This window comes from Hyperolius riggenbachi, chromosome 8 (assembly GCF_040937935.1).
Source record: "Hyperolius riggenbachi isolate aHypRig1 chromosome 8, aHypRig1.pri, whole genome shotgun sequence".
Lineage (NCBI taxonomy): Eukaryota > Metazoa > Chordata > Amphibia > Anura > Hyperoliidae > Hyperolius > Hyperolius riggenbachi.
In genome coordinates this window covers 86828512-86852600 of record NC_090653.1, presented here as the reverse complement: position 1 = coordinate 86852600, position 24089 = coordinate 86828512, and the positions used below count along the sequence as shown (strand labels likewise).

Sequence of the window (24089 nt, the reverse complement as noted above, 5' to 3'; positions counted from 1 at the left end):
CTGGCTGCAGCTGTGCTGTCACTCCTCTCCTGTCACTACCTCTGGCTGCAGGTGTGCTGCCTCTCCTGTCACTACCTCTGGCTGAAGGTGTGCTGTCACTCCTCTCCTCTCACTACCTCTGGCTGCAGCTGTGCTGTCACTCCTCTCCTGTCACTACCTCTGGCTGCAGGTGTGCTGTCACTCCTCTCCTGTCACTACCTCTGGCTGCAGGTGTGCTGTCACTCCTCTACTGTCACTACCTCTGGCTGCAGCTGTGCCATCACGCCTCTCCTGTCACTAGCTTTGGCTGAAGGTGTGCTGTCACTCCTCTCCTGTCACTACCTCTGGCTGAAGGTGTGCTTTCACTCCTCTACTCTCACTACCTCTGGCTGCAGCTGTGCTGTCACTCCTCTACTCTCACTACCTCTGGCAGGAGGTGTGCTGTCACTGCTGTCACTCCTCTACTGTCACTACCTCTGGCTGCAGCTGTGCCATCACGCCTCTTCTGTCACTACCTCTGGCTGCAGCTGTGCTGTCACGCCTCTCCTCACTACCTCTGGCTGCTGCTGTGGTGTCACTCCTCTCCTGTCACTACCTCTGGCTGCAGCTGTGCTGTCACTCCTCTCCTGTCACTACCTCTGGCTGCAGGTGTGCCGTCACTCCTCTCCTCTCACTACCTCTGGCTGAAGGTGTGCTGTCACTCCTCTCCTCTCACTACCTCTGGCTGCAGCTGTGCTGTCACTCCTCTCCTGTCACTACCTCTGGCTGCAGGTGTGCTGTCACTCCTCTCCTCTCACTACCTCTGGCTGCAGGTGTGCTGTCACTCCTCTCCTGTCACTACCTTTGGCTGAAGGTGTGCTGTCACTCCTCTCCTCTCACTACCTCTGGCTGCAGCTGTGCTGTCACTCCTCTCCTGTCACTACCTCTGGCTGCAGGTGTGCTGTCACTCCTCTCACTACCTCTGGCTGCAGGTGTGCTGTCATTCCTCTCCTGTCACTACCTTTGGCTGAAGGTGTGCTGTCACTCCTCTCCTCTCACTACCTCTAGCTGCAGCTGTGCTGTCACTCCTCTCCTGTCACTACCTCTGGCTGCAGGTGTGCTGCCACTCCTCTCCTGTCACTACCTCTGGCTGAAGGTGTGCTGTCACTCCTCTCCTCTCACTACCTCTGGCTGCAGCTGTGCTGTCACTCCTCTCCTGTCACTACCTCTGGCTGCAGGTGTGCTGTCACTCCTCTCCTGTCACTACCTCTGGCTGCAGGTGTGCTGTCACTCCTCTACTGTCACTACCTCTGGCTGCAGCTGTGCCATCACGCCTCTCCTGTCACTAGCTCTGGCTGAAGGTGTGCTGTCACTCCTCTCCTGTCACTACCTCTGGCTGCAGGTGTGCTGTCACTCCTCTACTGTCACTACCTCTGGCTGCAGCTGTGCCATCACGCCTCTCCTGTCACTACCTCTGGCTGCAGCTGTGCTGTCACTCCTCTCCTGTCACTACCTCTGGCTGCAGGTGAGCAGTCACTCCTCTCCTGTCACTACCTCTGGCTGAAGGTGTGCTGTCACTCCTCTCCTGTCACTACCTCTGGCTGCAGGTGTGCTGTCACTCCTCTCCTGTCACTACCTCTGGCTGCAGCTGTGCTGTCACTCCTCTCCTGTCACTACCTGTGGCTGCAGCTGTGCTGTCACTCCTCTCCTGTCACTACCTCTGGCTGCAGGTGAGCAGTCACTCCTCTCCTGTCACTACCTCTGGCTGAAGGTGTGCTGTCACTCCTCTCCTGTCACTACCTCTGGCTGCAGGTGTGCTGTCACTCCTCTCCTGTCACTACCTCTGGCTGCAGCTGTGCTGTCACTCCTCTCCTGTCACTACCTATGGCAGCAGCTGTGCTGTCACTCCTCTCCTGTCACTACCTCTGGCTACAGCTGTGCCTTCACTCCTCTCCTGCTACTACCTATGGCTGCAGCTGTGCTGTCACTCCTCTCCTGTCACTACTTCTGGCTGAAGGTGTGCTGTCACTCCTCTCCTCTCACTACCTCTGGTTGCAGCTGTGCTGTCACTCCTCTCCTGTCACTACCTCTGGCTGCAGGTGTGGGGCTGGAAGAAGCCCCAGGTATGTATAAAATCTTTTTCTTTTTTCACCCCCCCCCCCCCCTCCCCCTGTTCCTCTCTGGTTCCCTTTAAAGCATGTCTCATCATGTGTAATGTGTCATAACTCTAAGTGGTCATTATTTCATTACTACATGCAAAACGTTTAGCTCAGAAATGTCATTTTCCTGGAGAGAACGGAACCTGATTGGTGGGTTTTGAGCTGCTGCAGCCATGGTAGGAAATGGATGTTTCCTTTTACACAATACCAGTTGCCTGGCAGTCCTGCTGATGTCTTTGGCTGCATTAGTGGATGAATCACACACTTGAAACAAGCATGCAGCTAATCCAGTCTGACTTCAGTCCAAGCACCTGTTCTGCATGCTTGTTGAGGGTCTGTGGTTAAAAGTATTAGAGACATAGGGTCAGCAGAAGAGTCAGGCAACTGGTATTATTTTAAAAGGAAAAATCCATATACTTCTCAGTTTAGGTTGCCTTTAAAGGGCTCCAAGCCTCAAAATCTGTCATCATAGCAACATCCGTGAGTTCAGACAGATGCTTGCAAGTTATTCTAAACAATACTCTCCAACACTATAATATTGTTATTGTGCATGTAGTGCTGATATCTTCTGCAGTACATAAAGAGAACCTGAGATGAACAGAACGTAAAAATTTATACTTACCTGGGGTTTCATCTACCCCCATGTAGTCCATTTGCTTGATCGCTGTCCTCCCAGATCCCTCCGCTCTTCTGCAGTGTTGCCTGGTAAATTCCCCAGCAGTGCGCGCCCCCAATCTCACTTCCTTGGCCATGAGTGTTGTATGCATGCGCCCTTCACAAACTCTGTAATTGCGCTTGCGCAGCAATCAAGTAGTGTGCCCAGCCCGGACCGTGCATGCCCAGTGGCCCACGACTGGAAAGCGGACTTCACTGTGGGGATCAGGAGGATTGCAATTAAGCAGGTGGAGGTAGTCTCTCCATATCTTGAGTGCCAGGGGTCTGAAGGAAGCCTCAGGTGTGCATACATCCTTATGTTTTATTTATCTCAAGTTTTCTTTAACCCTCCTGGCGGTCTATTAAAAACCGTCAGGGGCAGCGCAGACGTTTTTTTGTAATTTTTTTTTTTTAAATCATGTAGCGAGCCGAGGGCTCGCTACATGATACCCACTGCTCAGCGGCATCCCCCTAGCCCGTTCGATCGCCTCCGGCGATAGGCGATCAGGAAATCCCGTTCAAAGAACGGGATTTCCTGAAGGGCTTCCCCCGTCGCCATGGCGACGGGGCGGGATGACGTCGCCGTCGTGGGATGACCATAGGCCAGGCTGCGCAAGGGGTCTAGGGGGGGGCGCGGCCATGGCGACGGGGCGGGATGACGTCGCGGGATGACGATAGGCCAGGCTGCGCAGGGGGGCGGGGCGGCCAGGAAGGTTAAAGGGAATCCAAGGTGAGAGTGATAGGGAAGCTGCCATATTGATATCCTTTTAAAAAATACCAGTTGCCTGGACACCTGTTGATTTTTCCAGCATCAGTATTGTCTGAGTCACACACCTGAAACAAGCATGCAGCTAATCTAGGCCTTGATTCACAAAGCTGCATTGCCACAGCAGCGCAGCTTAATGAGTGCAGAGAGTGTTATAATTGCCTGCGCATGCTATGCAGCCATAGTTAGAGATGGCCCGAACGGTTCGCCGGTAAATGGGAACCGGCGAACTTCGATGGTTCGTGATCGCGGAGAACCGCAAACTTTTTCGGAAGTTCGGTCCGCCCCTATACTACATCCTTAGGGTCAACTTTGACCCTCTACATCAGTCAGCAGGCACATTGTAGCCAATCAGGCTACACTCCCTCCTGGAGCCCCACCCCCCCTTATAAAAGGCAGGCAGCGTCAGGCATTTCACTCACTCGTGTGCCTGCAGTGAAGGGAGAGGTCTGCTGCAGACATTAGGGAAAGCATAGTTAGGCTCTTGTAGGTTTGTTAGCTTGCTCCTTGCTGATTCTTATTGCTAAAAAGCACTCCTCAACAACTTTTTTGAGAGCTAATCTTGTTGTGGTGATCTATTTTTTTTTTTTTGTGACCCACTTGCATTATATACAGCCCTGTCAGTTAGTCGCAGCTGGCCTTTGGCCCCCTGGTGGGAATTTCTACTGTGCCACTGTCAGGCCCAGCACATTCAGTGACTACCTGTGTGTGTGACAGGCAGCTGCACATTTGTAATCCCAATCACTGCACCTGTTCACTGTTCAGTGCACCTACCTACCTACCTACCTACGTGAGTGCACGTATTGTTAATACCACCAGTCATTGCATCTGTTCACTGTACCTGTGTGTGTGTGTGACAGGCAGCTGCACATTTGTAATCCCAATCGCTGCACTTTTTCGCTGTTCAGTGCACCTATCTACTGTAACATCTGCAACTATGGCGGCTGCGGACACGCAGGGTATACCCGCAGCCGCCTTTGTTCCCTGTTTTCAGGCCTCATCCGTTCCATCGGCGTCTAGCACGCCGGGTTCGTTACTGTCTCATGCTCATAGGGTCGCTGTATCGCGCGGACGCGCGTGGAGACAGGATCTTTATGCTGGAAGAAGACGCGTCAGCTGACTTGCCGGTCATCCTGTGGCTGGCACACTGAAGGGGCGCGGCTGTGAGCTCTCCTCGGCTTCTTAAGCCTTCACTGGTCATTGGCAACTTGTCTGCTGTTGCGAATACACTCGTGTTAGCGCTCAGACCTTAGACTAGTATCCGGTGTGCTTTGATCTGGGAGGAAACCAGGGATTTCACACAAGACTAGGACTATTGTATATTGTATTACTGATTACCTGTGTATGATTCTGGCTGTACTCTGACCTTGCTATTGCTCATCGATTCTGTACTTCTGCCTATCTGACCTTAGTTGCTGAACCTCTGCCTGATTACTCACTATTCTTCTGCCTCACGTTTTTGTACTGTATTTGCCTCTCAGTTGCCAACCTTGCCTGTCTGACCTCTCTACTCACCAGTGGGCCCTTGCCATTGGTGAGGTGCTCTTTTGATTAAATACCCACCAGCTCCTCTGGTGAGGTTTAGTTTAAGTTATACAGCTCCTGTGACTTATAGTACCTTACCAGCTCCTCTGGTAAGGTTTAGCCAAACTTTGTTGTCACTCCTGTTATTAGTACTTTACCAGCTCCTCTGGTAAAGACCTGTTATTTATACTACTGTTGTTGCAGCTAGTACAGCTGCCTCTCACCTGCTCTGCTGTGGTCACTTATCCCGCTCTGCACCCATTGAGGAAGGAATCTAATTCCGAAACGCCGATGTCTGGGTAAACAAGTGGAGGGTGACAGCACCTCATCTCACACTGCTTGTTGAACTGTTTTATGCGCATTAACAGATTGGGACTCTGTCCCTGGACTTTACTATAGGGGACTTGATCCTCCTTGGGACCCATGTTTGCTGGATGATATAAGCTATAGCTGTGTTTTGGACTGTGTCCTTACTGGTTACATGATTGCTGCTTACACATCTCTCTAGCTAATAGTGGGTTACTTCATGTATTCTATGTATGTTATGTACTGTATGTAAACATTTTTGTATGCACTTTCTTATTGGTACTGAGATTTCATACCAGCTTATGATATTCTTAATACATTGATTATCAATACACTTTTTCTAAGCATTTAAATTGGCTTGGTGTGCGTGTCTTTTTGTTTGTTAATTGGTGTCTATTATTGACACAGCACCCCGTTGTTATTTGAGATATTTGTGCTTATTTCCATCATAGGTGTGCAATACCTAATCTATTGTGTATGGCAGGTTCACTCCACCCAGGCTTTTATAGACTCGGGTTCAGCTGTGAATGTTATGGCTTATGATTTTGCTATCAAATTCGGTTTTCCTTTAACTTCTGTGGGACGACAGGTGCAGATTACAGCAGTGGATGATTCCCCATTACTGATTAAGCAGTCCATCACCCAGACTCCTGTATTATTATGCCAACTAGGGGTCTTACATAAGGAACAAATACAGTTTCTGGTACTCAAGATGTCCACCTCTACCATCATTCTGGGTATGTTGTGGCTTAAAAAACATTCTCCTCAGATTGACTGGAGTTCCAGACAGTTGTTGAGCTGGTCTCCTTATTGTCATCATCATTGTTTGGAGAAAGTTACCATAGCCGCCACCGAGATTCAAGTGGAGGGGACTTCTGAGTCGTCCTCTGAACCCCCTGAAATAGATACCTGGGTGGATTGGGTACATACGTTGAGCCCATTCCAACAAGAGGTCCCTGAAGGGAAACCAGAGGGGGTTCTATTTGTACCATTACAGTTCAGATTTAAGATTCTTCATGCCTTCCATACCCATAAAAATGCTAGTCACCCAGGGATTGCTCGCACCCAGGAGTTGTTGGACCGTTGTGTCTGGTGGCCCTCGATGGTGTCAGATTGTAAGGAATTTATCGGTAATTGCTCTGTATGTGCTAGGAGTAAGTCGTCAAGACAGGCTCCTGTGGGTACCTTACAGTCACTTCCGGTGCCTGAGCAGCCATGGACTCATGTGTCCATGGACTTTGTGGGCGAACTGCCTAGATCAGAAGGTAAAACAGTCATATGGGTGGTAGTCGATAGGTTCAGCAAGATGGCCTATTTTATTCCCTTGGACGGACTCCCCACTGCACAGGAGCTGGCAGAGCTCTTTATCCATCACATTTTCAGACTGCATGGAATTCCGGAAAATGTGGTGTCAGATAGGGGAGTCCAGTTCGTGTCCAGGTTTTGGAGGGCCTTCTGTCATCATATGGGAATGAATCTATCGTTTTCCTCCGGCTATCACCCACAGACTAACGGGCAGACCGAAAGGGTCAACCAGTCTTTAGAGCAGTTCCTTAGGTGTTACGTAGCTGATGCTCAGATGGATTGGGTCAAATTCTTGCCTTTTGCAGAATTTGTCCATAATAATTTGAAATGTAATTCCTCGGAATTCTCCCCTTTTCAGGTGGTAACGGGGAGATCACCGAAATTCTCTCCTCTGCCGGTGGTGTCTTCACCTTTCCCGGCCTTGGAGGACTGGCAAGGGACATTAAAGGAGATCTGGGGAAAGTCAAAGGGAACTTAAAAAAGGCTTTTGCTATCCAGAAAAGACAGGCAGATAAGAAACGTTCTATGGAATGGAATTTTGTTCCAGGAGATTTAGTGTGGGTTTCTACTCGACATTTGGCCTTAAAGCAACCTTCTGCTAAACTGGGTCCCAAATTTATAGGGCCATACCTTGTGTCCAAAAGGGTCAACAAGGTTACCTATGTTGTCTCGCTCCCACCCAGTTTCAGGGGTGGTAGAATGTTTCATGTGTCCCTCTTGAAACCTGCTGTGCATGTGGATTCCACCCCCCCCAAAGCCCCCCCACGTGGTGATTGATGGAGAACCAGATTACGAGATAGAGCAGATCTTGGATTCTCGGGTGGTGCGTAACTCCATACAGTACCTAGTCCACTGGAAAGGGTATAGTGCAGAGGAGAGGTCTTGGGTACCTGCTTGTCGCATGCATGCAGAAGGACTCAGGGAGCAGTTTCATAGATTGCATCCTGACAGGCCAGGTGGATCGTGTCCGGAGTCCACGCCTAGAGGGGTGGGGACTGTAACATCTGCAACTATGGCGGCTGCGGACTTGGAGGGTATACCCGCGGCCGCCTTTGTTCCCTGTTCTCAGGCCTCATCCGTTCCGTCAGCGTCTAGCACGCCGGGAACGGTACTGTCTCGTGCTCATAGGGTCGCTGTATCGCTCAGGCACGCGCGGAGACAGGAGCTATATGCTGGAAGAAGGCGCGTCAGCTGTCCTGCCGGTCGGCTGACGTCAGAGGTGACTCACGCCGCTCGGATTGGCTGATTGTTAAGGGGCACGGCTGTGAGCTCTCCTCGGCTTCTTAAGCCTTCACTGGTCATTGGCAACTTGTCTGCTGTTGCGAATACACTCGTGTTAGCGCTCAGACCTTAGACTAGTATCCGGTGTGCTTTGATCTGAGAGGAAACAAGGGATTTCACACAAGACTAGGACTATTGTATATTGTATTACTGATTACCTGTGTATGATTCTGGCTATACTCTGACCTTGCTATTGCTCATCGATTCTGTACTTCTGCCTATCTGACCTTAGTTGCTGAACCTCTGCCTGATTATTCACTATTCTTCTGCCTTACGTTTCTGTACTGTATTTGCCTCTCAGTTGCCAACCTTGCCTGTCTGACACCTCTACTCACCAATGGGCCCTTGCCACTGGTGAGGTGCTCTTTTGATTAAATACCCACCAGCTCCTCTGGTGAGGTTTAGTTTAACCTCCCTGGTGGTTAATTTTTTTTTGCAAATGGGCAAAAATCCTTTTTTTTTAATTTTTTCTTTTTGGTATCATGTAAAGCTACCAGAATGGTAGCTACATGAAACCCCACTAGAGGGTGCATGTTTCCCTCTAGTGCGATCGTCGCCGGCATCAATAGCAAACAGGGGAACGCGTATATAACGCGTTCCCCTGTTTGGCTTCTCCTGTCGCCATGGCGAAGATCGGCATGACGTCATGGACGTCAGCCGACGTCCTGACGTCAGGCGCACTCAATCCAGCCCATAGCGCTGCCCGGAACTCATTGGTCCGGGCAGCGCAGGGCTCTGGCGGGGGCCTCCTCCGCCGCCGCGTGCGGACGATCGCCGCAGAGCGGCGGCGATCAAGCTGTGCGCGCGGCTGGCAAAGTGCTGGCTGCGCGCACAGCACTTTGAATGGTGAAAATCGCCCCACCAGGGGCTGAGATCTCCCCCTGCACGGCATAGCCCGAGCTCAGCTCGGGCTTACCGCCAGGGAGGTTAAGTTATACAGCTCCTCAGGGGTGCAGCTAAGGTTTTTGTGGCCCCAAGCGGACTGTAGCAAGAGGCCCTATCCTATCCTCGGCGAAAAATGGGTGTGGTTATCCCACATAAGTGGGCGTGGCCATGACATGTGGGTGGGGCAGGAGGGCGGATTGGGGCGGGGCTGTTTGCGGGGAAAAAATGGATGTGGGGGGTGATTGAGGCGCACGTAGCGCGCCGAAAGATGGGCGCGGCCATGACATTGTATGGGCGAAGCTTAACCGTAGCACAGCAAATATAGCCAACTATGACCATTAAATAATAAATGCAGCAACAGTTACCCCAGACACCAGAAAATAAAAACGCAATTTGGGCCACATTTCAGCAGAAATCAAACGCAATTAGGGCACATTTTCAGCAGAAATCAAACGCAATTAGGGCACATTTTCAGCCGAAATCAAACGCAATTAGGGCACATTTTCAGCAGAAATCAAACGCAATTAGGGCACAGTTCAGCAGAAATCAAACGCAATTAGGGCCACATTTTCAGCAGATATCAAACGCAATTAGGGCACAGTTCAGCAGAAATCAATCGCAATTAGGGCACAGTTCAGCAGAAATCAAACGCAATTAGGGCACAGTTCAGCAGATATCAAACGCAATTAGGGCACAGTTCAGCAGAAATCAATCGCAATTAGGGCCACATTTTCAGCAGATATCAAATGCAATTAGGGCACAGTTCAGCAGAAATCAATCGCAATTAGGGCCACATTTTCAGCAGATATCAAACGCAATTAGGGCACAGTTCAGCAGAAATCAATCGCAATTAGGGCCACATTTTCAGCAGATATCAAACGCAATTAGGGCCACATTTTCAGCAGATATCAAACGCAATTAGGGCACAGTTCAGCAGAAATCAATCGCAATTAGGGCCACATTTTCAGCAGATATCAAACGCAATTAGGGCACAGTTCAGCAGAAATCAATCGCAATTAGGGCCACATTTTCAGCAGATATCAAACGCAATTAGGGCCACATTTTCAGCAGATATCAAACGCAATTAGGGCACAGTTCAGCAGAAATCAATCGCAATTAGGGCCACATTTTCAGCAGATATCAAACGCAATTAGGGCACAGTTCAGCAGAAATCAATCGCAATTAGGGCTGCAAAAAGAAAATAATTTACTCACCTGGCAGGCTGGCACTGGCAGAAGTCTTCTCTCCCCGTCTCCTCTCCCGGCCGGCTCCTCAGGCGCGCAGTTCCCACGGAGCTCCCTCCCTGGCTTCCTCCTCCAATCTCCCGCACTGATTCATGCAGGGCTACGGGAAGATGGCCACCCGAAGCCCTGTACTGGAGACATAGTCTCCAGAGCAGGGCTTCGGCGGCGGCCATCTTCCCGTAGCCCTGCTCTGCTCTGCCAGTGCCAGCCCCGCGGGGCTGCGGGGAAAAAGTGACATCACGCCGACGTCACGGAGCCGCCGAGGTCCCTAAGATCTTGAGGCCCCAAGCGACCGCTTGGTTCGCTTTATGCCTCGCGGCGCCCCTGCAGCTCCTGTGACTGATAGTACCTTACCAGCTCCTCTGGTAAGGTTTAGCCAAACTTTGTTGTCACTCCTGTTATTAGTACTTTACCAGCTCCTCTGGTAAAGACCTATTATTTATACTACTATTGTTGCAGCTAGTACCCACCAGCTCCCCTGGTGAGGGCTAGCACTGTTGTTGCAGCTAGTACCCACCAGCTCCCCTGGTGAGGTCTAGCACTGTTGTTTCAGATAGTACTCACCAGCTTCTCTGGTGAGATCTATCCATTTAATCTACTGTTGCACCAAACACTTTACACCTCTGTTTCTCAGCCGTCTATACTTGCATTGTTGACCATACTGCAGATCACCACATAATCAGGTATAGAGTCTGTATTATTGGTAATTCTGCAGATCACACAATAATCAGACATCTGTGTGCTACACCAATCGGTACATCTACCTACCTACGTGAGCGCACGCATTGTTAATACTACCAGTCATTGCACCTGTTCACGGTACCTGTGTGTGTGTGTGTGTGTGTGTGTGTGTGACAGGCAGTTGCAAATTTGTAATACAAATCACTGCAGTGCATACCTGTAACCTGTTCAGTGCACCTACGTGACCGCAAGCAGTGTAATATACCACCAGTCACTGCACCTGTTCATGGTACCTGTGTGTGACAGCTGCACATTTGTAATACCAATCCCTGCATACCTGTTGACTGCACCTGTGTGACCGCACGCTGTTTGGGATACCGTGCATACCTGTTAACTTCACCTGTGTGACAGCTGCACATTGTATTGTAATACCAGTCACTGCATACCTTTCACTGCACCTGTGTGACTGCACATTGTATTAGTCAAGTCAGTGCTAGAGATGGCCCGAACGGTTCGCCGATGATTGGTTCCCAGCGAACTTCCAGTGGTTCGCGATTGCGGAGAACCGCGAACTTTCCTGGAAGTTCGGTTCGCCCCCGTAATGCACCATTAGGATCAACTTTGACCCTCTACATCACAGTCAGCAGGCACATTGTAGCCAATGAGGCTACACTCCCTCCTGGAGCCCCACCCCCCTTATAAAAGGCAGGCACCGCCGGCCATTATACTCACTTGTGTGCCTGCAGTAAATGGAGAAGGGACAGCTGCTGCAGACTTTCTCATCGGGAAAGATTAGTTAGGCTCTTGTAGTCTTGTTAGCTTGCTCCTTGCTTATTCTTATAGCTAAAATAGTACCCCACAACAGCTCTTTTGAGAGCTAATCTTGTTCTTGTGATCTATTTCTTTTTTCTGTGTGTCCCACTGACACTTGTGTTGCATAGACAGCCTTGATAATCCATACTGTGTGTGTGCCACTGCCAGGCCCAGCACATTCAGTGACTACCTGTGTGTGTGACAGGTGCACATTGTAATACCCATTACTGCATATACCTACCTACCTGTTGTTCACAGGTCACCCACCTCCCTACGTGAGTTGAGCGCACGCAGTGTCACTGTGCCTGTCCGCTACCGGTCTGTGTGTGTCAGGTGCACATTGTAATACCCAGTACTGCATATACTGCATATACCTAGAGCCAGAGGAAGGCCACCCGGCAGATCTGTGCGAGGTCGTGTTGATGTGATATCGTGCGGCCCTCAACTAAAGTACAGTGCTCAGAAGAAGGTACGTCCCATCAACTCCAAGATTGTCAGGATGTGGTTGACTATTTAACACAGAACACCTCAATTTCCGCAGCCACCAGCGCTACTACAAGCACCACATCCATTGCATTTGCGACTTCACAGGAGTTAATTGGTGGGGAATTTACTGATTCACAGCCATTATTTTTACAACCAGATGAAGGCGCTAAGGAAGTTACACCACCTCATATGTCTGAGTTAGGTGGCGACACTATGGACGTAACGTGTGAAGATGATGAAGTACCTGCTGTTGGTGCAGTTTTTGAGGTGTCTGTGGCAAGCAAAGCTGGGCAGGATGATTATGATGATGACGATGATATGGATCCTACGTATGTTCCCAATAGAGGAGATGAACAGGGGGACAGTTCAGAGGGGGAGTCAGAAAGGAGTAGGAGGAGACGAGTTGCTGAAAGAAGCAGGGGGAGATCGTCGTCAGAAACAGCTGGTGGCAGTGTCCGGCGCCATGTATCGCCACCTATGGACAGCCAGCCAACATGCCCTTCAACGTCAGCTGCTGATGCCACCATAGTGCCATCACCCCAGGGGGGCTCAGCGGTTTGGACATTTTTTAATGTGTCTGCCTCAGATCGGAGCAATGCCATCTGTTGTCTCTGCCTCCAAGAATTGAGCCGTGGAAAGGCCAACACTCACGTAGGGACAAGTGCCTTACGAAGGCACATGGAGAAAAGGCACAAACTGCAATGGGAAGAGCACCTGAGCAAAAGCAGCACACAAAAGAAAAGGCCACCCTCCTTCTCCTCTTCCTCCTTCAGGTACAGCATCTTCAGCCGCTTTCTCCCTTCACACCTTCACAGCCACCCTCCTCCACTCTGCCTCTGCCCTTGAACGGTTCCTGTCTCGTGCTCATAGGGTCGCTGTATCGCGCAGGTGCGCGTGGAGACAGGACCTTTATGTTGGAAGAAGGCGCGTCAGCTGTCCTGCCGGTCGGCTGACGTCAGAGGTGACTCACGCCGCTCGGATCAGCTGATTGTTAAGGGGCGCGGCTATGAGCTCTCCTCGGCTTCTTAAGCCTTCACTGGTCATTGGCAACTTGTCTGCTGTTGCGAATACACTCGTGTTAGCGCTCAGACCTTAGACTAGTATCCGGTGTGCTTTGATCTGGGAGGAAACAAGGGATTTCACACAAGACTAGGACTATTGTATATTGTATTACTGATTACCTGTGTATGATTCTGGCTATACTCTGACCTTGCTATTGCTCATCGATTCTGTACTTCTGCCTATCTGACCTTAGTTGCTGAACCTCTGCCTGATTACTCACTATTCTTCTGCCTCACGTTTCTGTACTGTATTTGCCTCTCAGTTGCCAAACCTTGCCTGTCTGACACCTCTACTCACCAATGGGCCCTTGCCACTGGTGAGGTGCTCTTTTGATTAAATACCCACCAGCTCCTCTGGTGAGGTTTAGTTTAAGTTATACAGCTCCTGTGACTGATAGTACCTTACCAGCTCCTCTGGTAAGGTTTAGCCAAACTTTGTTGTCACTCCTGTTATTAGTACTTTACCAGCTCCTCTGGTAAAGACCTATTATTTATACTACTGTTGTTGCAGCTAGTACCCACCAGCTCCCCTGGTGAGGGCTAGCACTGTTGTTGCAGCTAGTACCCACCAGCTCCCCTGGTGAGGGCTAGCACTGTTATTGTAGCTAGTACCCACCAGCTCCCCTGGTGAGGTCTAGCACTGTTGTTTCAGATAGTACTCACCAGCTTCTCTGGTGAGATCTATCCATTTAATCTACTGTTGCACCAAACACTTTACACCTCTGTTTCTCAGCCGTCTATACTTGCATTGTTAGCGATACTGCAGATCACCTCATAATCAGGTATAGAGTCTGTATTATTGGTGATTCTGCAGATCACACAATAATCAGACGTCTGTGTGCTACACCAATCGTTACATCTACCTACCTACGTGAGCGCACGCATTGTTAATACTACCAGTCATTGCACCTGTTCACGGTACCTGTGTGTGTGTGTGTGTGTGTGTGTGTGTGTGTGTGTGTGTGTGTGTGTGTGTGTGTGTGACAGGCAGTTGCAAATTTGTAATACAAATCACTGCAGTGCATACCTGTAACCTGTTCAGTGCACCTACATGACCGCAAGCAGTGTAATATACCACCAGTCACTGCACCTGTTCACGGTACCTGTGTGTGACAGCTGCACATTTGTAATACCAATCCCTGCATACCTGTTGACTGCACCTGTGTGACCGCACGCTGTTTGGGATACCGTGCATACCTGTTAACTTCACCTGTGTGACAGCTGCACATTGTATTGTAATACCAGTCACTGCATACCTTTCACTGCACCTGTGCGACTGCACATTGTATTAGTCAAGTCAGTGCTAGAGATGGCCCGAACGGTTCGCCGATGATTGGTTCCCAGCGAACTTCCGGTGGTTCGCGATTGCGGAGAACCGCGAACTTTCCTGGAAGTTCGATTCGCCCCCATAATGCACCATTAGGATCAACTTTGACCCTCTACATCACAGTCAGCAGGCACATTGTAGCCAATGAGGCTACACTCCCTCCTGGAGCCCCACCCCCCTTATAAAAGGCAGGCACCGCCGGCCATTATACTCACTTGTGTGCCTGCAGTAAATGGAGAAGGAACAGCTGCTGTAGACTTTCTCATCGGGAAAGATTAGTTAGGCTCTTGTAGGCTTGTTAGCTTGCTCCTTGCTGATTCTTATTGCTAAAATAGTACCCCACAACAGCTCTTTTGAGAGCTAATCTTGTTCTTGTGATCTATTTTTTTTTCTGTGTGTCCCACTGACACTTGTGTTGCATAGACAGCCTTGATAATCCATACTGTGTGTGTGCCACTGCCAGGCCCAGCACATTCAGTGACTACCTGTGTGTGTGACAGGTGCACATTGTAATACCCATTACTGCATATACCTACCTACCTGTTGTTCACAGTGCACCCACCTACCTACGTGAGTTGAGCGCACACAGTGTCACTGTGCCTGTCCGCTACCGGTCTGTGTGTGTCAGGTGCACATTGTGTCACAGGAGCCCTAGTGGTTGACCGCACTTAGCCTTCTAAACGGTGCCAGCGCACAGATCGTGCGAACTCTGGTCGCAGTCAATGCGCAGGAACCGTTAAGAATTAGCCGCAGACAACTCAGAAGGGAGCCTGTGAGACACGGGTAATTACAACGTCACCTACTGGTTCAGAGTAAACTGCCACCACCGCGGTTACCATGGGACCGTGGAGCCCACTAACTGACTGACTAGTCCTGCGAATAAAACGGTTAAACACACGGTATTCTGTCTAGCCAACAACAAACAAACAGTAGCGTATCTTCAGAGACCCGGGATCAGTTCTGTGTGTGTGCTGATAAGCAGGGTAGCGGACAGTGAATGACTTGGAGAAAGTCGTTTATTCACGCAATATAAATAATTAATATATACAGACAATTATTAAAATCACAATTATTAAGACAGTAATAGCCAGTATAAAAAATAAAAGAAGGGAGAAAAATACTTAGTTCCTGGAAAGATGTCCTTTTTGTGGGAAAACAGAGTTCTGGGTTTCAATTTGAGTTCAGAGTTCAGACCAGGTGGATGCCAGCATATCCTCAAGCTGGCATCTGATGAGTTCAAGATGTTTCAGTGTGGAGGACACTGAGTTTGGGTCCTCTGCCATTCTTATGCCCCTGCTTCAGTAGGAGGGAGTGAGGGCGGGGAGCCATACACCCCCTTAGAAGATGAGATGAGCCCTCCCCTTATCCTGGGGGCTAGAAATCATATCTACCCATATATGGGCTCTATCTCACCGAACCGTACAGGTCAGGGCAGATTTATTAACATTTTCAGGTCTGTCTCGATTTACCCAGCGCCCTGATACCAGACATGAGGGGTGGGACCCCTGTGGTATCATCAGGGCATTTTCAAACTGCCTAACTGGCAGTCCTTACCTCAGAATGTTCTGAAACTTCCTCAGAACCAGCACCGGGGCTCATGCTACACTTCCCCCACGTTTGGCGAAGCTGCCATCTCAGGAACCCCAGAAATATGACAGATCTGGGAAGTTATGGATTATGCTATGAGACTCAGGTTTATTCAGGATGTGTTCTAGCTGCTAACTTCCCTTTGATCTTTACCAGTGAGCAAGGTGTCAAGACCTCCTGGAGATTTGTAGCCTGCCTGGCTGCACCTAGGCATCCTGATCACCCCTTGGTTAATTAACATCTACATGAGATCAGCTAGGTGTCACCTTATACCTGATGGATGGGCCATCCGCACAGCTTGAAGCCAGGGGCTCTCTGAGCCCAGGCTCATTAGCATATCAAAAGAGCCATCCAGCCTTTAGGATGGTGCTCTCTCTGCTAAGAAAAGGACTTCAGCTCCCCCTACACACTCAACCCAGATTGTATCGATTTGAAGCGCAATCGATGCAGGGAATCGAGTGCGATCGCTTTTTCTTCACGGGCGGTTACAGGACGCGCCTGCGGCCCCGCAACCGTCCGTGACAGCCCTCCCTGGGGAGAAGGCAGATAGACATTCATCAGCAAGATGTGTGTCGTTGCCGCTAACCTGCGAGATCTGATCTAGTTCCCCGTTGGCATTCTGGGGTCGGCTGCCCGCTGCGTGTCGGCCAACCTGGCTGACGGGTCTCGGGTTGCCGGTGCGGCGGGAAAACCTATTGGAGCCTGTGGCTCGGTTCCCCTGGACCGGGCGCGGTCTGCTACCCTCAGGGTTGACCCGACATGGACCATTCTGGACAGGGCGTTTGCGCCACTGCAGTCGGACGTGGTGTCTGCCGGGACTGCTGACAACGGGCAGTGAGTTGGTTAGGTCAACAGCCAGCCCACGCAGGGTACCCCTGCTAAGTGGCTGTGGACCTAAGGGAACCCCGCGGGGATCCCTGGACCTTCCCAGCTCCTGACAGACGACACATGCTCTGCAGTAGTTTGCTACATCCCTGTTCATCCGGGGCCAATAAAACAGTTTCCGAATACCGGCAAGTGTCTTGCGGACCCCTGAGTGCCCTGTCAGAGGATTACCATGTGCGGATTTCAGCACATGTCCCCTGAACGCACTCGGGACCACAAGCCATTTGGTATTCGCGTGGGATCTACCTGTAGGGGGCTGTACAGACTCACTGTACAGTCTCCCACCTTCCCAGTACACCTTGAAAGCGGCCCCGTCTGCGAGGGGCTCAGCGGCTTGCTGCCTGAGCACCTCCAGGCTTGGGTCACGTTGTAGTGCGGCTGAGAATACGGCGCTGTCAGTTTCAGCCAACTGGCTCATGTCACACGAGGCCAGCGGCTGAAAGGTCTCATCCCTGCGGTCAGAGGAGGGGGAGGAGGCCGGAACCCCCTCCACCTGTTCTGAGCTCGGGTTCTGAGCAGTGCAGCTGCGCGGTACTGCTAGCACAGGTACACTGTCAGAATGGCACAGACGGACATTACTCAAATCATCATTGCATGCAGTAATGACATTGACAGGTATAGACATTTTTTCATTACAGACAGGTTGTACAGTAAACTCAGGTACAGTTACAGCATCATCACAACAGACAGTCTGTACATCAAACTCAGGTGCCTTTGAAGCAGGCACTATTGAACCTGGTACCCTTGAACTGGGCACATTCAACCCACCTCCCCCTGGTGCTCCCCCAAGTGTATAAAGTACCTGGTGGTGGGTGGAGAGTCCGTCTCCTTCCGTGAGCGACAAGGCGGTCGTGGCAGGTTCATAGTAGGACACAAGCTTGCCCAAATCAGTCCCCAGCAACACAGGGACTGGGAGATCCTTCATAACCCCAACAACCCTTTCTTGGATTCCTCCCACTCCCCAATCCAGCTTCACTGTCGCTTGGGCTATGTGAAAAAGGGTGCCCTCTACTCCAGTAAGGGCAAGGGATAGGCTGGAGCTGATGCTCTCCTTTGGCACAAGATGTGAGTGAACTAACGTGATGTCAGCTCCGGTGTCTCGAAATCCGGTGACAAGTTTGCCGTTCACTCTAACAAGTTGCTGCTGGTCGGTTCGGTCGCGGATTTCCTTTCCACGTGCAAACAGGACAAAATCTGATGATCCAGGCTGTGGTTCGCTGGCGGGTTGCCTCTGCTGTGGGTGAGGTGCAGGTGATGCAGATGATCCAGGTGCTGGTGGTGTCTGTCTCCGCTCCGGACAGTCGAATTTCATGTGTCCGGGCTGGCGGCAGTAGTGACAGGTGACCTCTCCAGGCGCTGCAGGCCTGGGTGCAGCAGCTGCGCTGGGTGGCCTCTGTGGCGGACGGCTCACAGGGGCAGGAGAGTCTGCCAAGGTATTGGACTGACCTCCCCTCCAGCTGGATGATGCGGTTCGGCGTGCATCAGACACCCGGGTAGTTGCAAAGGTCTCCGCGAGGTCTGCAGCGACAGTTGCTGATGCAGGCTTGCGCTCCAACACAAACTGCCGTACATCAGCAGGGCAAATGTTCAGAAATTGTTCGAGGACTATCAAGTCCTCCAGGACGCCATAAGACCCTTTGGTGAGGCCTAGAGTCCACTGCCGTAGTGTGGTGAGCAAGCTGCTGGCCACATCTCGGTACGAATCAGAAGACTTTTTCTGCCAGGCCCTGAACTTTTTCCGATAGGCTTCTGGCGTCAGCTGGTACTTAGTAATGATAGCGTCTTTTATAGCGGCATAATCATTATCCTTCTCCGCAGGCAATTCTGCGAAGGCATCAAGCGCTTTGTAGCGCAGCAAAGGTGTCAGATGTCTGGCCCACTGGTCTTGGAACAGACGATACTGACGGCATGCTTTTTCAAAAGACCGCAAAAACAAGTCAATGTCTATGTCTTTTTCAATATTAGCAAATTTAAATTTTGCACTTACGGGTGGTGCAGCTCCTTCAGCAGGGAGGCTGGGCGGTGAACTCAGGCTGGCCTGTTGCACTTTTGCCATGTTTAGCTCATGCTGTCGTTGGCGCTCCCATTCTCGCTCAGCGGCATCCCTCTCCGCGTGGCGTTCAGCAGCAGCAGCTTGCCGCTCCCGTTCCTCCCGCATTTGGCGCTCTGTCCGCGCTTCTGCAGATTGGCGCTCCTCACGCATGTACTGCAGGTACTTGTCCAGGTCAGTGTCCATCAGCTTTTGTAATGCCTGCTGCATTAGCGGATCAGTACAAACGGACAGTCCAGTACTGGCCGGTTCCAGGCGAGTACTTTCAGAAACTCTGGGATTGGGGTCCATACTGACAGTCTCTGGCGTAACTGTTGCAACAGGGCCCGCAGGATGCTCAACCTCTGTACGCCTAGGATCTTCAGCCTCTGGTTCCCCTTGCCTTGAGTCAGATGGGGCAGCGTCTACCTCAGCAGACACATCCAGCTCCCGCGGTTGCTGGGTATCCCATTGAAACAAGTCATTTACCATGTCCTGTTTGTTCCTGCGGAGGGTGTCAATGCCCCGCAGCTGACAAAGATTTTCCAGGTCGGATACGGCCATGAGCTTGTAGTTCCCGGACATTTCCATGCCAAATAAAATAAAACTTTTGGGGAGGGGTACTGGCTACACAGTCTCTCTGTATATATAAAAAATAGGAGAGGATGTGAGGAGGATGTGAGGAGGTTTCATCCGTGGCTTCCGGGTCTACAGAGCCCTCCCCCAAACGCTGAGTGCTACACACTGCCATGCTGGATGCATGTCATGCTGAACACCGCTGAATGCTGGCCCTGGAGTTACCTTATGTACAGCCACTAGAAGCTAAGTATAGCTGAACATTAGTGTCTGTAGTAGCTAAGTATTCGAACATTATTGTCCACAGCTTGTAGCAGCTCTCATAGCTCTCATAGCTCTTTTAGATACATTACATCTATCCCTGGCTGCCTCTCTGCCTCTCTGCTGTCTTTTAGGAGTCTCTCTCTTGGTGATGTTCCCTAGTCCCAGGTCTGTCTTATGCCGCTTGTCTTGTAGTGTTTTGGACTGCTCACTGTTACGCTCTGAGACTTTCACATTTCTGACATTCCTCTGCCTCCGCCGCTGCAGTGTATCTCGGAGGGTTTGAGATAAGCAACTGTTTGCATTTCCTTGCACTCCCGCACTCCTTGACTCTCACATTTCGGCTTGTCAGTCACATAGCAGGGGGATATCACAGCAGTCTCTCTTTTCTGTGTAGTCTGTATACACACAGAAGCAGCCTTAGCTCTAGCAGTAGCCTTTAAAAAGCAATTCCTTTTTGGGCTGAAAGTGCTTCTGTAATACAATTAGCTATATAAACTCCAATGTAAAGTAGCAAGTAGCAACGAATAAGTATCACATTTCTTATTTTTTGTGGTATAATGCATCAGAAATCTGTGTGTAAAGATCAGGGTGTCTAATCAGTGTGCATAAGTAGCCTAGTAACTTAGGAGTCAGCTGGAGATCTGTGCAGTATAGTGCAGTAGACCTTATAACCCACCCAGCAATACTCTGCTGGAAATGTGCATTTATCAGCCCTGTGCTGACCGAGTTTGAATCTACTGTAATTAAGAATTTTGTGACACTCCTGTAGCCTAATTAACATGGGGTGGTATTTTTGCTGTATGAACTGAGGTGTATTACAACTATTACAACTATACAGTATACTATCGGACATGGTACAACCTAAATAACAAGCTGCAAATACATACATAAAATATATGCTCTAGTTCTGCTTGGACCTGCTAGAAGTTTGCCCTGCAGCCAAGTGTCAGACTTGAGTAGTGTAACAGACACCACAATCTGCAATCTACCTAACAACACATTGCTGTGTATTCATTCTGCTCTGTATGGTTCAGATCTGAAGCTCAATATTGCTGTATAAAATGCTACACATTTATATATAAAAAACATGGGTGCCTATGCTGCTTTGATGTGAATTATACTAGATAGGTTTTTGTTTTTTTTAGGACTCTTGCAGAAGTGAACTACCAGATATTGTAGAGGTAGATTTTGTTGGTCGTCCTGATCTGGCAGTTTGTGGAGTCAGCCGGAATGCTGGGTGGTGGGAATGGCCCATGCCACTAGACAGAGGAATAAACAGTGGTTGAGTAAAGGTTTATCAGACTTTGGATTTTCTGTGGAGAATATAAAGGAGGGAAATAAGAAAGAGAAACTTCTTACCCCAAAATCTAACACTAACAAGAAACAGGCAAAAGAACTTTCAGAAGGTGGGGCAGAGTGGACTGCAATGGCGGCCGGTCTGGCAACACCTGGGGAAATTAGTGGACATATTCGCCGCATTACAGAACTATATGAATCCCCAAAAGTGAAATCATTGATGTCTAAATCTCTCTCTACAGAGGAACCCAAACCTGTTGAAACTATGGCACAGGGGGGATCATTGTCAGAAGAGAACATCCGCTTAATCCAGAAAAATCTGGAGGGCTCCATGTCCAGAATGCTTTTGGATTTTTCTACAAAACTCCAAACCTCCCTCGATGAAACAATTAAGAACGCAATTAAAGAATCTATAGCGGCAGAGGTGAAACCTATTAAAGAGGAAGTTTCAGATTTAACAGCTCGATTAGAGGGAGTAGAGAGCGATGCTCAAAAACTGGGGAAATGGGCAGCTGAAGTGGATCAAGCCAGGGGGTCAGAGAAAGGACAATTGAGAGAAATTTGGGCCAAAATTGATGATTTGGAGAACAGGGGAAGACGTAACAATATAAAAATCAGGGGGATACCCTCTCAGGTACCCAGGGAGGAGCTTGAAAATTGGGCTCAAGGTATTTTCCAGCTGGTGTTGGGCGGTCCAGACCAGGCAAAAGTTGCTATAGAAAGGATTCACAGGGTGGGGAAAGTGAGAGACATGGGCCATGGAGCAAGCACCGATGTCCTTTGCAGAGTGCTAAATTACAAAAAGAAAGAAGAGATTATGTCTCTTAATAGAAGAAACGACACAATCAGATACAAAGATTGCTCCATTGACCTTTTTCAAGATCTGTCCCAGCGAACAATTCAGAGACGTAGATTGTTGAAGCCTCTGACTGAAAAGATTCGTGAAAAAGGGTGGAAGTACAGATGGGGCTTTCCCCTATCCCTGATAATATTTGTTGAAGGAAAGACATGGATTTTAAGAGATGGGGATCCTCTACAGCCACTGACTGACTGATTGGGCTTACCGAGTTTTCATATTGATGGGTGGTCTATTGAAACGCCACCCCAGCCCAGTCTGGTGGAGTTAAGTAGCTCTGGCTGGAAGACTAAGGGGGCAGAACAAGGAAAATAGAAACATAAAGAGGGAGGGTTTTGGAAGACCTAAGAAAGAAGTCATCTTAAAATTCATCCACGGTTATTTAAATTACTGTGGAAGAAGGATGTGTCTTAGAGACACTAGCTGGTTCTTTGGCCTGAGGACCGAAGTCCAGATTGTAGATTTTAAGAGTTTCAATAAAGCTAAGTGTAATGTTGTGTTTAGGCGTGTGTTTTTGGAGTTTGTCATGATCTCTCTGTTCTGTATATTTTTTTGTTTTTTTTCTTTTTTGGATTTTGTTACATTTTCTTTGGTCCTCTCTGATAAATTGGTATTTGTAGGGAACGGGGGTTTCCCTGAACTCCAGGCATCTTTCCATGTTCTCTGTTTTTTTTTTTTTTATTTATTAATTTAAATATATGACGGTTATTAGAGTTGAATCTATGAATGTTAAAGGGGCCAATTCAGGATGCAAGAGAGGGAGAATTCTGGAGGAATTTAAAAGGAATAAAATAGATGTAGGATTCATACAGGAGACCCATTTCAAGGAGGGACACATACCTCGTTTTGGGAATAAAAACTATACTCAGTGGTTTCTGGGATCTTGTTTGCAGAGAAGAGCTGCAGGGGTGGCTATAGTCCTAAATAAAAATGTCATGTTCAAACTCGAGAAACAGTTTGTTGATGAGGACGCCAGAATATTGATCCTAGTAGGAGAGCTTGATAATATCCCTACTACTCTGGCGAATGTATATGCCCCCAATAAAAAACAGTATGATTTCCTTCGTCAATTCTTTGCAACACTGGATACCTTGGCTAGGGGTAGAATAATTATCGGGGGCGACTTTAACCTGACCCTTGACCCAGAGATGGATAACTCTAAGAAAAATCTGAATATCCCCCGTAAGGAACTCGAGGATATATTTACTTTGATGAAATCTAGGAGGCTGTTAGATATATGGAGGGTTCTAAACATTGATTCGAAAGACTACACGTTTTTCTCACCTAGTCATGGGACATACTCTAGAATTGACTATTTCTGGCTTCAACAGGACGAATTAGAGCAAGTCATGGACATAAAAATCTTAAATTTTACTTATTCTGACCACGCCCCTGTGGTGCTGACACTTAAGTGGATTTCTAACAAAAGGAAAGACAGGATATGGCGATTAAATGCTGATATCTTAAAAGACGCCCAACTTAAGAAGGAGTTAAAAGCCAGCATAAAGGAATTTTATGACTGTAATAGAACCGATAACATATCTGAAGTTGTATTATGGGACACGCTTAAGTGTGTTTTGAGGGGGATCTTGATCAAGCATAGCAGTAGACTGTATAGGGAAAAAAAATGTACCCTAGATAGCTGTTTGTCAGCATTACAAGCAGCTCAGAATAGTCATAAGACAGAGCCATCTAGTTTAAATTACACGAAGTTAACAATTGCAAGAGACAACCTGAACAATATATTAAATAACAAGTGTAAGAAGCAACTTAAAAAAAATCACAGAGAACTTATGATAAATACTAATCGTTCAGGTAAACTAATGGCTAGTATACTGAAAAGAGACAAAGCAAAGAAATTTATTGACTCAATATATAGATATACTGGAGAGCTAGTCTCGGGGTCCAGGGAGATAGGGGAAGTATTTGCAAGCTTTTATCAAAAATTATATAACCTGGGTAGCCCAAAAGAGGATGGACATAAATTTCTGTCTGGAGTGGATATTCCATCATTAAATGCACAAGAATGCGAAGAGTTAAATTCCCTAATCACAGAGGAAGAATTTAAGAGGGTTGTGGTGGATCTGGAAGAGGGCAAAAGCCCCGGCCCGGACGGCTACATTGGCGAGTTCTACAAATTATGTAT

At 48.9% G+C, this 24089-nt stretch overlaps 1 protein-coding gene across 1 annotated transcript in view; it reads right to left on the bottom strand.

Moving 5' to 3' along the window:
* LOC137528239 (uncharacterized) overlaps positions 1-19378 on the bottom strand; it is a 52580-nt gene extending 33202 nt beyond the window's left edge. Inside the window, exon 1 of the mRNA XM_068249522.1 lies at positions 17725-19378. Within this exon, the coding sequence (XP_068105623.1) occupies positions 17725-19263 (1539 nt within the window). The 5' untranslated portion in view covers positions 19264-19378. The remainder of the gene's footprint in view (positions 1-17724) is intronic.
* Positions 19379-24089: the final 4711 nt, after the last annotated feature.